This window comes from Pomacea canaliculata, linkage group LG6 (assembly GCF_003073045.1).
Source record: "Pomacea canaliculata isolate SZHN2017 linkage group LG6, ASM307304v1, whole genome shotgun sequence".
Lineage (NCBI taxonomy): Eukaryota > Metazoa > Mollusca > Gastropoda > Architaenioglossa > Ampullariidae > Pomacea > Pomacea canaliculata.
The window spans coordinates 6,180,009-6,197,105 of NC_037595.1; the positions used below are offsets into that span (position 1 = coordinate 6,180,009).

Genomic DNA, 17,097 nt, shown 5'->3' on the forward strand with positions numbered 1-17,097 from the left:
CAGCTCGACCATCGAGCTGCAACACCCTGTCGGCCCCTGCCCCTTCGCTGCACGTGGTCCCTAAGGAACACAGACTCACTGGCTGCCTGCTGCCCTAGCCGAACTTCGAAAGCTGCCCCTAGGCTGCACACTTGGCTGACTGGCTGCACTCTCTGGCTGCACTTGGCTGACTTGAACTGCCCATGTGCCTTGGCTGCCTTGAGCTGCCATGGCTGGCACCTTGGCCATGCCTTCGTGACTGCCTGCCTGGTGCCACTATGGTGAAACCTTGAGCATGAGAGTTGGACTGACTTCAGACGCTCGGCCTTGGACGCCTGGCTCCGCTTGGCTGCCACCTTGGCTGCCCGTTGGCGCCTACTGGTGACTTGGTGCCCTGGCTGACTTGGCTGACTTGGAGCCATTGAGCTGCCTCTGGCTGCACTGGTGCCCTTCGTGCCTTGGATGCCCTTGCTGACCCTTGGCTGACCCCATCGGCTGCCCTTGGCACTGAACCTCATGGCCGCAAACCTTCAGAAGCACTAGCCCTTGGCCCTGCAACTGGCCTGCAAGCCCTTGGCGAACCTTGGCTGAACTTAGAGAGAATGGACACTTGCGTGCACTGTAGTGCCATGGCTGGCTGGCTAGCCCTTATGCCCTCCTGGCGCCTTGGCTGCACCTGGCTGACCTTGGCTGCCTGCTGCACTTGCCTGCACCTCTGGACTCGCCCTTGGCTGCACCTTGGCTGACAACATAAGAGACAGACTAGAAGCCATGACCCAAAAACAGCGCCATTGGTGCATCTAGGCTGCTGGCTCGACCTGGACTTGCCTGGCTGCCAACTTGAGACTGCACCATAGGCATAAATTAGCCTGCCCTTCTGGCGAGCCCACCTGGTTGCCCTTGTGCCTTGCGCTGGTGCCTCTGGCTGGCCCTGGCTGCCCATCATCGGACTGCCCTCTGGAAACTAGCCGTCTGGGATGACCAACGGACTGCCAACTTGAGCTGCATTGGCTGCCTATCAGCTCGCCCTTAGGCTCACAACCTTGAGGCCACAAACTTCGGCTGCCACCTTGGCTGCAACTGGCCTGCCTGTGCATGCCCTTGGAGACTAGACTATGGCCAACCATGCCCTTGGCTGATTGGCCTGCTCTTAGGCTGCCAGTTGGTGCCTGGCTGCCTTGGTGCTTGGCTGCCCATATGGCTGGCACTATGTGCTGTCAGCTGACTTGGCAGACTTGGCAGCCCTCTTGGCCATGCCATGCTGTCAACCTTGGCTGACCTTGGCATAGACCTTGCGCAGACTTGCGCTGCCCATTAGGCTGCCTTGGCCTAGACCTGCTACCTTGGCTGCACCTTGCTGCCCTTGCGTGCACACTTGGCTCCTTGGCATAGCCCTTGGCTGGCCCTTGGGAATGCCTTCCGGACTGCACTCAGACTGGGATAGCTTGGCTGCCCTTGGCTGCACTTGGCTGCCTTGGACTGAACTTGGCTCCCTTGGTGACACTTAGGCTGAACATTGGCTGCACTATGGCTGCATTGGCTGCCTTGGCTGACCTCTGGCTAACCTTGGCGCACCTATGGCTAAGACGCTTGCATGCACTTAGCTGAACTCTGGTGAACTTTGGCTGCATTGGCTGCCCTTGGGATGGCCCTTCGGCTGCCCTTGCTCGCCCTTGCTGCACTTGGCTGACTTGGCGTGCACTTGGCTGCCTTGGCTGCTTGGCTCATGGCTGACCTTGCTGCTTGAGCTGCACTTGGCTGACTGGCTGCCCTTGGCTGAACTTGGTGACCTTGGCTGCACTTGCTGACTTGGCCTCTCTTGTGACCTTGCTGCCCTTGGTTGCCCTGCTGCACACATGGGTACCTTGGCTGCCTTGTTGCCCTCTGGCTGCCCACACGGGACCTTAGGCTGCTCTTTGGTGCATTGGCTAGCCAGTTGGGCCACTTGGCTGCCATTCAGGCTGCTGAGCTGCACTTGCTGACCTTGGTGCATGGCTGACGTTGGCTGACACTATCGGCCTGAACTTGGCTGCCTGGCTGACTGGGTGATGCTGCCCTGGCTGCCCTTGGCTGCATTGGCTGCCCTTGGCTGCCCGTTGGCTGCATTGCTGAACTTGGCTGAAATTGCGTTGACTTGGCTGACCTTGGCTGCCCTATGGCTGCACTTGGTGCATGGCTGACCTTGCTGACCTTGGGCTGCCCTTGCTGCCCTTGGCTGCCCTTGGCTGCAACTAATGGCTGCAAAGCTCATCAGCTGCCTTGCAGCCTTGGCTGCCTTGGCTGACACTTGGCTGCCCTTGGTGCCTTGGCTATTGGTGCCCTATGGTGCCCTTGCTGCCTTGGTGCCCTTGCTGCCTTGGCTGCCTTGGTGCTCTGGCTGCCCTTGGCCTGCCTTGGCTGCACTTGGCGCCCTTGGCTGCCCTTGGTGCTCTTGGCTGACCCTTGGCTGACCTTGGTAGACAACTGTGGTGCACTCTGGTGCCCTTGGTGCACTTGGCTGACCTGGCTGCCCTGCTGCCCTTATGGCTGCCCTCCATGGCTGCCCTTTGGCTTGCCTGGCTGCCCTATGGCTAGCCCTCGGCTGCCCTTGGCTGACTTGCTGCAGTGGTGCCTTGGCTGACCTTGCTGCCTGGCTCCTTGGCTGCATTGGCATGCCTCGGATGCCTTGGGTCACTTGGCTGCCTTGGTGACCTTGGCTGCCTGGTGCCCTTGGTGCCTGGTGCACCTTTGGCTGCCCATTGGCTGCCGTTGGTGCCCTGTGGTGGCCTTGGCTGCCTTGGCTGCCGCGGCTGACACTTGGCTGACTTTGCTGCCTTGGGTCTGACCTTGGCTGCCCGTTGTTCACTTGGCTGCTTGGCTGCCCTTTGCTGACTGGCTGACCTTGGCTTGACCTTTGCTGGCCCTGGTGCAACACACACTTGGTCTGGAAACCTTGAGTTGCACTTGGCTGACCTATAATGGCTTGCCATTTGGATAGAACCTTAAGGCTACCTCTAGGCGATGCTGCGCTGCTGGCTGCCCTTGGCGCCCCTTGCTGACTTGCTAGAACTTGGCTGCACCTTGGCCTGCCCGGCGACCCTTGGCTGCCTTCGCTGCCCTTGGCATTGACTTGGCTGGGCGTTGGTGCCCTGTGGCTCGCGCCTGGTGGCTGCCTTTAGAGCGCTGCAAGAATATGTAGAGACTGCCGCGTCCTGCAGCATTGTGCCGCTTGCTGCCCCTTGGCTGTGGTGCATTCGCTTGCCGCTTGCTGCCTTGCGAGTGCCATTTCGCAGACAGCTACTCGCTAGCTTCGCTGCCGTTCGTGCAGCTGGTGACCTTGGTGCCCATATGGAGCTGCCTTGGCTGGCCTTGGTGCCCTACGCTTGCCTTGAGCTGCACCCATTGGTGCTATAAGGCTGCCTGGGTGCCCTTCGCTGCACCGGTTCGGCTGCCTTGCTGCGCTTCGCTCCTGCCTTGCTGCCCTTCGCTGCCTTCGCTGCACTTTGGCGCCGGCTCTGGCTGCAAAGCTTCAGTGACACTGATCGTCTGATTTCGACTAGAAACTTGCCTGATCGTGACTACCTGACATAACGACATCTATCGCTGCACAAATTCGTCCGACATTTCGCTGAAGCCTTATGCCCACTCCCGGACAACAGCTTAGTAGACCTTAGAGCTGCCCAGTCGCATGCACATAGAAACCTGCAGTGGCTGACACTCTCATGGCCCTCTCACCTGGAACTACCGCGTGGCCTTGTGCAACCTTAGTCTGCGTTGATGCCTTCGCTACGCTCGCTGCCTTCGTCTGCCTTGCTGACCTTGCTGCCTTTGTGCAGTCGCTGCCGCTTCGCTGAAACTCGCTGCCTTTCTGTGCCCTTCGTGCTTGCTGCTTCGCGTCCTTGCGCTGGACTCGCTGCCGCTGCATTCGCTTGCCTTGCTGAAACTGTGGCTGACTGCTCGCTGAGCTTCGCTGAAACCTTCGTGCTTCGCTGCTTCGTGAAACTTCGGTGAAGGCTGCAGCACTTCGCTTGACCTTTCTGCGTGCACTTGTCGCGTTCGCTGACCTGTGCTTGAAACTTGCTGACTTGCTGCCTTCGCTGACTCGTGAAATTGCTGACTTCCGCTGGCTCGTTCGCGCACTTCGCTGCCATTGCTGACGCTGGGCTGACTGAGCTTGCTTGCTCGCGCCTTGTGCTGAACTTGGCTGAATTCGCTGAACTTGGTGCTTAAAGAACGCAGAAACTTAAGAGCTGACCTATGCATGCACTATCGCTGCACTCTAATGCCACGACCACCGTGCCTTCGTGCACTTGCTGCTACTATGCGCTGCTGCTGAAACTTGCTGACCTATCGCTGCACGTCGCGCTGCCCTCGTGCCTTCGCGGTGCACTGTGCATGCCCTTACGCCTGCACTATCGCTGAACTATCGCGCTCTAGCTGCCCCAGTTGCCTTCGTAGACGCACTTCCGCACCCTTCGGTGAACTTGTCCTTGCATGCCCTTGCTGCACTTGCTGCACATACTAAGGTGCACCTCATCGCATCGTTAGGCGACTCAAGGAATGACCTTGGCTGCCCTTCGGCGACCACTTCGGCTGCATTGGCTGCCTTGAGGACTCGACCCTTGGACTGTCTAGGTGCCCAATTAGAGCTAGGCTGCCGTTAGCTGCCTCTTGGCTGCACCTGTCGTACTGCCCATGCTGCCCTGGCTGCCCTGCTGACCCTTGGTGCCTTAAGGCTAGCCCTCTGAGGCGCCTTAGGGCCTTGGCTACCCATTGGCTGACCTTGATGACCACTTGTTGCCTTGGTGCCCTACTGAGGCACACTTCCACGATAAGCACTTCCGCTGACCTTACGCTGAGCACTTAGCTAGACTAATCAGCTGAGCCTGTAGACGTGACCTTCGACACTGACCCTTCGCTGACCCTTCTACAGCAATGCCATCGCTGCTTGCAAAAATACGAAAGTTGCACCTTACGCTGCACTAATGCTGACCTATGTGCCCTCAAAAAAAAATTAGAGCCTGCACCACTTCGCTGCTTTGCTGCCCTATGCCTGAATCGCTGCATTGCATGCCCTTACACTGCCTTGCGACACTTGTGCACCACTTCGAGATGCATTCGCTGAGCATTCGCTGCACTGTGAGAGCCTTGGCTGCCTGGCCTAGCCTGGACTGCCCTACAGAATTAGAAATATGGACTGAGCCCTTGCTTGCCACAATGATGATGCAATTCGCTGCCTATAGGTGCCTGAGGATGATTGAGAATGCTTGGCTGCCCTTGGTGGCCGGCTGTTGGCTTGCCTGCTGCACTTGGCTGCTTCGCTTGCATTGCTGACCTTGGCTGAATTCGCTGCCCTCGTGCCCTCGCTGCCCTTCGCTGCCTTGCGTGCCTGCTGCATTCGCTGCTTCGTGCCTTCGCTGCCTTCGCTGCTTGCTGCCCTTGTCCCTTGATTGCTGCCTTGTGCCCTTGCTGACGCTTCGCTGATTCGCTGCCCTTTCGCTGCCCTTTCGCTGCACTTGCTGGACCTTCGCTGCACGTGCTGCCTGCTGCCCTTCGCTGCCTTGCTGCCTTCCGCGCCCTTCGTGCCTTCGCTGCCCTTCGCTCATTCGTGCCTTCGCTGCCTTCGCTGACTTCGCTGCCCTTCGTGCACTTCGCTTTGAATCGCTGCATTCGCTGCCCTTCGTGACCTCGCTGCCTTCGCTGAACCTTCGTGCCTTCGTGCCTTCGCTGAATTCGCTGAAACTTCGCTGACCTTCTGAACTTGGCTGCTTCGCCTGAACCTGAACTTCCTGAGCCCTCTTGCTGAACTTCGCGCTGAACTCGAACTTGCATTCGCTGACCTTCGCTGTTCGTGCATTCGCTGCCCTTCGCTGCCCTTCGCTGACCTTGCTGCATTGCTTGCCTTCGCTGCTCGTGCATCGCTGCACTTCGTGCTAGAACCTTGCGACCCTTCGCTGAATTGCCCTGTCGTGCACCTTCGTGCCTTGCTGAGCTTTGTCTCCAGCTGACCTTGCTGACCGTTGGCTGACACTTGGCTAACTTGACTTGGCTGAACCTTGGCTGAATTGGCTGGCTGGCTGCCTGTGGCTGAACTGCTGGCTGAACTTGGCTGTATACTGCTAACGCGTGAAGGGCCGAAATTTGGGTGAACGTGGCTGCCTGGCCTGCACTGGCCTTGGCGCGAACACTTGCTCGAACATTGGCTGCTGCAAACTTGGCTACTTGGCTGAACTTGCTGAACTTGGCTGAACTTGGCTGCCTTGGCTGACACTTGGCTGAACTTGGCCTGAACTTGCTGAACTGGTGAATTGGGCTGCTTGCTGACTTGGCCTGAATCTTGGACTGCAACTTGTGAGACTTGGTGAACTTGGCTGAACAAAAAACAACAAACTTGGCTGAACTTGGCTGAACGTTGGTGAACTTGGCGATGCAACTGGGCTGAATTGGCTGAACTTGAATTGGTTATTTTGGCTGAACCTTGGCTGAACTGGCTGACTTAGGACTTGGTTGAACTTGCGGCCTACTGAACTTGGCTGAGAACTTCGCTGAACTTGGCTGGAACTTTGCTGAACTTGGCCGGCTGAACTGGCTGAACTGAGATATTTGTGCTGAACTTCGCTGCTTTCGCTGAACTTCGCTGAACTTATGTAATAGTATTGGCTGAACTTGGCTGAACATGGCTGTTTCTAACTTGTTAGCTGACGTGTTTCTGAACTCGCTGTAAACTTGGTACTTGAACTTCGCTGAACTTTGGCTTGTGAACTTCGCTGAACTTGGCTGAACTGAACATTTCGTGCCCTTCGCTGAACTTCGCTGAACTTCGCTGAACTTGCTGGAGCTTTCGCCTGAACTTACTTGGCTGAACCTTCGCTTGAACTTCGCTGAACTTCGCTGACCTTCGCTGAACTCGCTTGGAACTTGGCTGAACTTGCTGAACTTGGCTAACTTGGCTGATCTGACTTGGCTGAACTTGCGCTGAACTCGCTGAACTTGCTGAACTTGGCTGAACTTCGCTGAACTTCGCTGAACTTCGCTGAAATTGGGCTGAACTTCGCTGAACTTGGCTGAACTTGGCTGAACTTTCGCTGAACTTCGCTGAACTTGGCTGACTCGCTGAACTTCGCTGAACTTCGCTGAAGCTGAACTTCGCTGAACTTCGCTGAACTTCGCTGAACTTCGCTGAACTTCGCTGAACTTCGGCTGAACTTCGCTGAATTCGCTGAACTTCGCTGAACTTCGCTGAACTTCGCTGAACTTTTTCGCTGAACTCGCTGAACTTCGCTGAACTTCGCTGAACTTCGCTGAACTTCGCTGAACGCTGAACTTGGCTGAACTTGGCTGAACTTCGCTGACTTGGCTGAACTTGGCTGACTTGGCTGAACTTGCTGCTTGGTGAACTTGGCTGACTTGGCTGAACTTGGCTGAACTTGGCTGAACTTGGCTGAACTTTGAACTTGGCTGAACTTGCTGAACTGGCTGACTTCGGCTGAATTGGCTGAACTTCTGAACGCTGAAAAGGCTGAACTTGGCTGAATGAACTTTGGCTGAACTTGCTGAGAACTGCTGAACTTTGGCTGAACTTTGAACTGGCTGAACTTGGCTGAAACTTCGCTGAACTTCGCTGAAACTTCGCTGAACTTTACTTCGCTGAATCCTGAACGCTGAACTTCGCTGAACTCGCTGAACTGAACTTCGCTGAACTGAAGCTGAACTTCGCTGAACTTGCTGAACTTCGCTGAACTTCGCTGAACTGCTGAACTTCGCTGAACTTCGCTGAATCGCTGAACTTCGCTGAACTTCGCTGAACTGGCTGCGCTGAACTTCGCTGAACTTCTGCTGAACTTGCTGAACTTCGCTGAACTTCTGGCTGAACTTGCTGACTTGAAACTCGCTGAACTCGCTGAACTTGGCTGAACTTCGCTGCTGAACTTCGCTGAACTTCGCTGAACTTCGCTGAACTTCGCTGGCTGAACTTCGCTGACTTGGCTGAACTTGGCTGAACTTGGCTGAACTTGGCTGAACTTGGCTGAACTGGCTGAACTTGGCTGAACTTGCTGAACTTGGCTGAACTGAACTTGGCTGACTTGGCTGAACTTGCTGAACTTGGCTGAACTTGGCTGAACTTGGCTGAACTTGGCTGAACTTGGCTGAATTGGCTGAACTTGGCTGAACTTGGCTGAACTTTCGCTGAACTTGGCTGAACTTGCTGAATGACTTGCTGAACTTGGCTGAACTTCGCTGAACTCGCTGAACTTCGCTGAACTTGAACTCGCTGAACTGAACTTCGCTGAACTTCGCTGAATTCGCTGAACTTCGCTGAACTTCGCTGAACTTCGGCTGAACTTTGCTGAACTTCGCTGAACTTCGCTGAACTTCGCTGAACTTCGCTGAACTTCGCTGAACTTCGCTGAACTTCGCTGAACTTTCGCTGAACTTCGCTGAACTTCGCTGAACTTCGCTGAACTTCGCTGAACTTCGCTGAACTTCGCTGAACTTCGCTGAACTTCGCTGAACTTCGCTGAACTTTCGCTGAACTTCGCTGAACTTCGCTGAACTTCGCTGAACTTCGCTGAACTTCGCTGAACTTCGCTGAACTTCGCTGAACTTCGCTGAACTTCGCTGAACTTCGCTGAACTTCGCTGAACTTCGCTGAACTTCGCTGAACTTCGCTGAACTTCGCTGAACTTCGCTGAACTTCGCTGAACTTCGCTGAACTTCGCTGAACTTCGCTGAACTTCGCTGAACTTCGCTGAACTTCGCTGAACTTCGCTGAACTTCGCTGAACTTCGCTGAACTTCGCTGAACTTCGCTGAACTTCGCTGAACTTCGCTGAACTTCGCTGAACTTCGCTGAACTTCGCTGAACTTCGCTGAACTTCGCTGAACTTCGCTGAACTTCGCTGAACTTCGCTGAACTTCGCTGAACTTCGCTGAACTTCGCTGAACTTCGCTGAACTTCGCTGAACTTCGCTGAACTTCGCTGAACTTCGCTGAACTTCGCTGAACTTCGCTGAACTTCGCTGAACTTCGCTGAACTTCGCTGAACTTCGCTCTGAACTTCGCTGAACTTCGCTGAACTTCGCTGAACTTCGCTGAACTTCGCTGAACTTCGCTGAACTTCGCTGAACTTCGCTGAACTTCGCTGAACTTCGCTGAACTTCGCTGAACTTCGCTGAACTTCGCTGAACTTCGCTGAACTTCGCTGAACTTCGCTGAACTTCGCTGAACTTCGCTGAACTTCGCTGAACTTCGCTGAACTTCGCTGAACTTCGCTGAACTTCGCTGAACTTCGCTGAACTTCGCTGAACTTCGCTGAACTTCGCTGAACTTCGCTGAACTTCGCTGAACTTCGCTGAACTTCGCTGAACTTCGCTGAACTTCGCTGAACTTCGCTGAACTTCGCTGAACTTCGCTGAACTTCGCTGAACTTCGCTGAACTTCGCTGAACTTCGCTGAACTTCGCTGAAACTTCGCTGAACTTCGCTGAACTTGGCTGAACTTCGCTGAACTTGGCTGAACTTCGCTGAACTTCGCTTGAACTTGAAACTTCGCCGAACTTCGCCTGAACTTCGCTGAACTTCGCTGAACTTCGCCGAACTTCGCTGAACTTCGCTGTTGATCAATCATCAATCATCGCTAATCATTCATCATCATCAACGATAATCATCATGATCATCATTAAACAAAGATAATGATCATCAACAAAGATCATCATCATCCTCATCATCGTCAACAAAGATAATCAATCATCATCTACAACAACAACAAAGATAATCATCATCATTATCATTAACAACAACAAATATAATCAATCATCATCATCATCATCATCATCAACAACAACAACAAAGATAATCATCTATTATCATCAACAACAAAGATAATCAATCATCATCAACAACAACAAAGATACTCAATCATCATCTACAACAACAACAACAAAGATAATCATCATCATCGTCAACAAAGATAATCAATCATCATCATCTACAACAACAACAACAACAACAACAACAACAACAACAACAAAGATCATCATCCTCATCCTCATCAACAAACATCATTATCATCAAACATCATCATTAAGAAATATAAACAAACATCATTAACAAACATCATCAACAAACAAACATCAACAAACAAACTTCATCAATGTACATCATGAACACTCATCATCAACATGACTATCACCAACACCACATCAACACATGAGCAGCATAGCAATGTCATAGATAACTTTCAACTTCTCCGTCATTCAGTTTACTTCAGACAACTGTTATTTTAATAGTTCCCAACATTCTCACTTACGGTTCGGATTCTGTCCAGGGAGGTTCACACTAACTAACACACATATCTACACTTCCTTGAATAATCTTTCTTGAAACTTCCTTCAATATTCTTCCTCCAAAACTCGCCTAAGCTGGGGGCCGCTGGGGTGACGAGGCCAACACACCCTCCCCCCTTCCACATTTCTATCATAACGACCGACACTCTACATTATGTATCTACTCACAGCTTTACCTTCTAATCATATCATTTCGCCTTCTGTCTTACATGAGATCACATCAAATACTAGTGGGGTATCCATGTTGCACACACAGCTAGCAAATAAAATCAATAAAATAAAATAAATAAAATAAAATCAGCTAAAATTATCTCACGAATACAGTCGGGATAGAAATGCAATCACAGCATCAAAACGCGCCTTTACAATGATTCGCAAAATGAAAGAAGGAATAAAATCCCTAAGTCAAACACAGTTGTAAACACTTCAAGGTGTAAGCCCTAGTTCAATCAAGGCTAGTCAGGAAACAACTACACTCAATCATCAATCAAAGCAGTGGGTGTACACATCTCAAATCCTAATCTCAGTAAACACAATAAAGCCCACAATGGCAATTCCTCTCTAGAGATGCAATAAACACATAAGCAACCCTAACGAGCAAACAAAGAGCAATCAGAATCTTTAAATGTAATAATGTGAACACTACTCATCATCATGATTTAAAGTTCAATATAGGTTTGAGGAACAACCAAAAATTTCTTTCTTAAAACAATAGAATATAGAACCTAATGGGGAGATAATCACACGCTCAGACACTACCAAGCTTCCTCCAATAAACACCACACTCAGGGTAAGGTGAAGATAGCAGGGAAAGACAGACTACAGTAGAGACAGAGGCTATGCCTTACTACAGGTAGAACTTTACAGACCCGTAGACCCCTGGAGCTGGAGACGGGGAATAAAACGTGAAAATTAACCATAAACATCAACAGAAAAACCACGTGACTCATCAAAGGACAATCCTTCCACACAACAACTGTTCACAAGACAGACAGCTCCGCAATCACCCCGGGGTCATCACTTGTCACGGACAATCACAGTGGTCACATTGAAAAATAAGAATAAGTTGAAAATAACACTTACAATTCCGTCATCTGCCATCTGCCATCCCGATGTAGGATCCTCTCACGAACCTCAGCGCTAGGAATGCTCCTCCTCCACCCAATGGCTGTCCGGTTTCGTAACGATTAACCAAGACACTGAAGATTGACTGTCCTGGGTTCAGCTCTCGTCTCGGGCATGCTGTTCTTTCTCTGCAAAGTGACATCTGTTTACAGGGCTGGCTGCCTTGCCGTGATAGTTGCTGGCACGGCGTAAAACACAAATTCCCCCTCCTCCTCCTCCACCCACTCACTGTAGGCAGGTGCGCTGTCACACTAGCAACTACACTAACACACCACTGCACACATTCCCATGGAAACACAAATGCTGGTAGACACTTCCAGACTCTTTGGCCAGGACATTCGTGGAAACGTCGACAGGATGCTTGGTTCCTCGACGACCGACAAGGGAAGAAACTCCAGGGCTACCCGGATCGGTTCGAGCTACCCAGCCTTGCCTCGGTTGTAGTTACCCCTGGGTGGGTCCGGTGTAGGAAGAAGGCTCTCAGGCCCTCCTGTAGTTAGGGATCCGTTTCAGCAGGTCCTCCTTAACTGCTCCTCTACATGAGTTCCTGTAACTTAATTACTAATGAGACTATCATTCACTGCTACTATTAGTCTCCCTGAGTTAAACTCATCACGTGATTTCTTATTGAACGTTAAGATTTTTCTCATGAAACAATTTAACAATACTTTTACTGTGAAATCAGAATTTAGAATTCAGAAAAATATAAATATAACATATTTGTTTACCTTTAGTCGACAAGGCACTAAAAGCACAGACTCCCCTGTCTGTATTCACACCTGTACAGGTAGGACCAACCGTCTCGGCCGCTGCGTTGGGAATATCACACACTGCTCACTGAGCGAAAAACCAGGAGGTGAGCTGTCGTTACTAGTGTCACGTGTCATCAGCTGTGCTCCAGGACGGGGTTTACGAATTCGACTCTTTTTTCTCTTTCTCACGCAGTACACACACTCGCACATTCGCACACACACACACACACTCGCACACACTCGCACACACTCTCGAACTACGCTTACAAGCGAAATAAGACATTTCCCTGACACACAACATCATCCTTATCTTGTAATCATCTTGTAACTAGCACTTGTTTTGCTTAGTTTATTTATTTTTTTTTTTTACTCTTTAGTTTAGTTTTGTATGTGAGCACACTTGTAGTATCCCTGCAAGATGAAAAGTGTTTAAGGAATGCTGTCATTCCAAAATACAAACATAAAAAATTAAATATATTAAAACAGAAGAAAAAATTGTTAGTCTCTCACTGTGTTAAATTGTTTATTTTACTTTCTCTGAATTTTTGTTATCTTTATCAAGGTAAATCCTGAGGAAACTTTTGTTTACAAATAAATCAGCAGCGGTCCGGTGACGCAGCGGTCAGCGCCTGTCACCAATACAGTGAAGGTTGGCTGCCCTGAGTTCAGTTCTCGTCTCGGGCACGCTGTTCTTTCTCTGCACGTGGCATCTGTTTACAGGGCTGGCTGCCTTGCCGTGATATAGCCTCAGCTGCTGACACGGTCTAAAACACCAGTTCACCCCCCCCACCCCTTACAAGTAAATCACACTGGAAAAGGAAGCATGCACAAGTTGACTTTTTCTGTTCATTTGGTCTTTCCTTTTACATTCTGTCCTTTTCTGTTGAAAGATGAAGTTACATTTACACCAGATACAACCATGTCTTTAATTATAATAATTTATATGTTTGATATCGAGTCGGTTATTAGCAGTGATAGTGTGTTACCGACAACCCAGGTACTTAGTTGTAATACACACACACACACGCAAGCACGCACACAAACAAAAAGAATAAATAGACAGAAAAGGGAGACAGACGCACGAGTTGAATAGACATTAAAAGATTTTCGTTTCGCTGAAATCTTTATCACACCTCATAATAAATTTCTTTCAATGGAAAACAAAAGCGAAATCGGATTGGTTCACAAGTCCTTTATTTTCCAAGACATGAACTGTAACATTGTGTCAAATAAAAATGATTTCGTCGTCAGACGTCAACTCCCGAGTGACAGCCAACAGAATGTTTAGGCATGCGGACTTAATCGTGTATCTTCTCTTCCTTAAATATTAATAATCAGATTTGTTAAACAAATAATTTGTGTCGAGGTGATCTCAATGCGCTGAGCACAAACGAATAAACAGCAATTAATCATAAAACAATCAAACAAATTTTGTTGTAAAGTTTATACCAGTCTCTTTGATAACATTTTCAAAAGTCCACCTGAATTAAAATGTTGTTCAATTACTTAGTTAAGCTATTAAAATAATACTCAAGCTAATAACCTGAGCATTTAGACTATGTGCTTAGATGCCACACTAAACAACTCATTCAAACTGCCAGAGGATCAACTAATCAAAGGGACGTAAGACAGACAAGTTTTTGCTTGTTATCTCCCATTCTTCATTGTTTTGTTTGTTACCTGATGCGCACTGAAAAAAATATTTTTTCAAGATATATATATAATCAAGTCTGTAAAAGAAGATAGAAGAAATCAATGTTTACTCCCTTACTGAAATTGTTTATTTTAATCGGTCTGCTTTTGTTTTCTTTAGCAAGATAACTCCTACGCTACGGAGACGGTGCTCGCGATCTTCACTAATGTCACCTACTTGTAGTTTGACATCGTCTCGGTTGTGTTGGGCCCTCGTTTATTTTACATTTACCTGTCACCAGTTTTAGGCCTTGAGTTATTTCACCTGTCGCAATAAACTTTATGCAGCCCTTCATAGTGTTTAAAAGTTGTTGGATTAGCGCCAGAACAAGTTTCATGGCTGGCGAAGTTGGATGCGAAGGGTTGCTCTGAACGCTGACGTCACGTTTCCGAAGGTTCCAGAAGTTTTTCCCTTCACTGAGACCTTCTCCCCCCCCTCTTGCTGCATGTGTATAATCAGATACTCTGCCTCAATCCTAAGGTTTTGACTTGCCTCTGCCATGTTGCTTTTGCAAACTCCTTTCTTGTGGTCCTGGAGCATGTAGGCGACCCTGAATAACATTAGCATGAAAAAAACAGCTAGTCTGACATGTTTACTGATGTATTTTAGCGTTCGATGAAAGGTTTGCACAAGGTTACTAAGATAACAACTTCTGGGAAAGGCTTCTGGAAACAATTTTGCAATTGAAATCAGGTGTAGTTAAAAACAAAACTAAGGTAACTTAGGTCTTCCTCCAATGACTCGTTCTATTCTGGATTTTGTTTATAAGACAATTAACGAATTAATGTGTTCATATAAATTAGAGTACATAGATTTTCTTCTGAAATTACAGCGTAATTTTCAATTGTTCGGAGTCCTAGTCTACTGAATGTTATCATGGCCACACAGTTTCCCCAAACTCCCAGATCACAATCTTCTCCACGTTTATTGCTTTTCCTCTTAAATTTCTCCTGATCTTTGCTAAGAACCCTGCAGTGTGCAAAAGAAAGAGAACATGAGGAGGGATGCTGTCATGGCCTCTCTGCTTTTCACTGCACTCGGAAGTTTTCGATGGCGAGCGGGTTGGTGAGTGAGGACCTCGACAGGTCTTGGCGACCTCAGGGAGGTCAGTCGTGGCGCGACGTGTGCACGAGGGAGGACGCTGTACGTCTCGCGCCACGACACGACAACCATCGCTGTCCGCGTCAACACGAGAAAAGACAGGAAGGAGAGAGTCGGGTTGTCGGTCCGTGAGAGACAATGAAGTGCTTTTAGCTCCACCATAAACCATGAGGTCCTGGTCTCCTGAGTCTTAAAAGCTTTCCCCAAATCTCTGTGACCCAGTAACGCGTTTCTAATGCGATCTTCTTGCCTTCTTTATCATGTCCGACGGCCGTTTTTTTCCACGGAATTTGCTTAACGTTTCGAGTCAAAGATTATTATTTTTTTCTCTTCATTCTCCTTTCCCGCGGTCTCTCCCTTTTCTCCTTGTCGCTGTTCTCCTCTCTACATCTCTTTGTCTCTCTTTGTCCCCACCTTTCTGATCTTCTAATCATCTTTTTTTCTTTGTGCTTTCTTTTCTTACATTGAACTGCATGTCTGATATTTTCCCTTTTTCTTATCTTGCTTTCATCTTTCTCTCTTATGTGGCAATAAAAACCAGTCTTTTTTTTCTGCTCTTTCTCTTTAATCTCTATCATCTCTCTCTCCTTATCTTTCTGGGCTCTACTCCTCCTTCTTTCTTTGTAATTCTCTCCCTGTCTGTAGTTCCTAACGCTGTTATTACCGTTTATTCTACATTTCGAATTCCTCTGAGCAGCGCCCATTCTTTCATTCTCCGCCATGTCTGTCCACAACAACCCACACACTGTGCTCGAAGATGGGAGACACATTCCAACCCCACTCTCCCCTCCCTACTAACTGTTCACCTCGCTGAAATCCTCGTTACTGTCCTCTGTAGCAGAACAGAAGAGTGCTCTGTCTTTCGTCTTGGCCGTCATCGACCTCGGTGATGCTCCGGATATTGTCGTCTCAGGGCGAACTCAGAGGTGAAGTGATGGCGTCCACTGCTGGCTTCCTTGGTTTACAATGAAAGAAAAAAAAGTCCGATGAAAGTAGTGAAATAAACAAACGATGCGGCTGCAGTGGTGACAGTGTGTATGTGTGCGTGCATGCGTCTATGAATATGTACATGGATGCACGTACATGATACGACAGCCACAGATAAAAGACAATTGTGCGAAAGACGATACTTCACAGAGTATCATTGACACAGCATGAGGTACAGGAAGTACTTCACAGATGGAAAGAATGATAAATAGAAATGTCTGACAAAACACTTTCGTAGAAGTGTACAGAGTCGTTATCGAACAGCGTTCATCCTTGCCTAAATGAGGATGACAGTTTGGAAAATATGTTCTTTCAACTGCCACCAAGTCCTTAACGGGTTGCTGAAAAGCACGGTCTGAAAGCACATCATCCTTGTCGTTAGCGTCGTTTGCGACATCGACTGTCTCCTGGCGGCCCGCTAATAGCCAGCCGGTCGACGTGATGGTGTGTGCGGGTGGATGTCCCCTCCTGTCCCCATCCCACCTACCCCACACCCAGCATCCCAAGCCCTTGTGCACAGCGTTATTAATCGTGTCCTAGGGCGGAAGTGCTGCAACATGATTGAAGTTTAACTCCTAGTGAGACTTTTATTAGTCGCTGCATGCTGACATTTCACGCTGAACGGAGACCTTGTCCCGATGACTGATCGAAGGCGCTGGGCGAGAACTGTCGAAGTTTGGGGGAGGAGAGAGGGGGAGAGATTGTGAGAGTCTGGTCCAGACAGGTTGTGACAAAACGGGATTTGTGTGATGCTTCAAAGAGACGAGTCCGTCGACGAGTATTCACCCCACCCACCCACTGACCCCCACCACCACCACCAGGCCCGTCTGTTCAGGTGCAGACGCCAGTTTATAAGTACTGAACGATTTTCACGACGAGTGCAAACCGAATTCTCGTACATGTACAGATTTACCGAGTTGATACCTCGACAGAAAAAAAGAAGAAAAAAAATGTATTTCTCTCCCTCTTTCATCCCGGGTCCAATGGGAGGACACCGACACTTTTGGGAAATAAGAGATAGAGAGTTCTTCATTATTCATTTAAAACGTCCTTGTCTCCCTTCGGGGGATACCCCTTCCTACCCTCCGTCACGCGTACTCTCACAGGGGCGGGGGACAGTAATGGTGGTGATGACAA

The 17,097-nt window shown here is 49.5% G+C and overlaps 2 protein-coding genes across 2 annotated transcripts in view; one reads left to right on the forward strand and one right to left on the reverse strand.

Annotated features, from left to right (window-relative positions):
- LOC112567315 (sialate O-acetylesterase-like) overlaps positions 1-17,097 on the forward strand; it is a gene marked incomplete in the record, with an annotated part of 123,602 nt that overhangs the window by 15,838 nt on the left and 90,667 nt on the right.
- Positions 2,973-15,851, reverse strand: LOC112566012 (axoneme-associated protein mst101(2)-like). The gene is made up of 6 exons (XM_025241936.1): positions 15,773-15,851; positions 5,294-6,329; positions 5,039-5,134; positions 4,579-4,768; positions 3,694-4,183; positions 2,973-3,271 (listed from the first exon to the last, which is right to left on the reverse strand). The coding sequence occupies exons 1-6, from the start codon at positions 15,849-15,851 to the stop codon at positions 2,973-2,975; spliced, it is 2,190 nt and encodes a 729-aa protein (XP_025097721.1).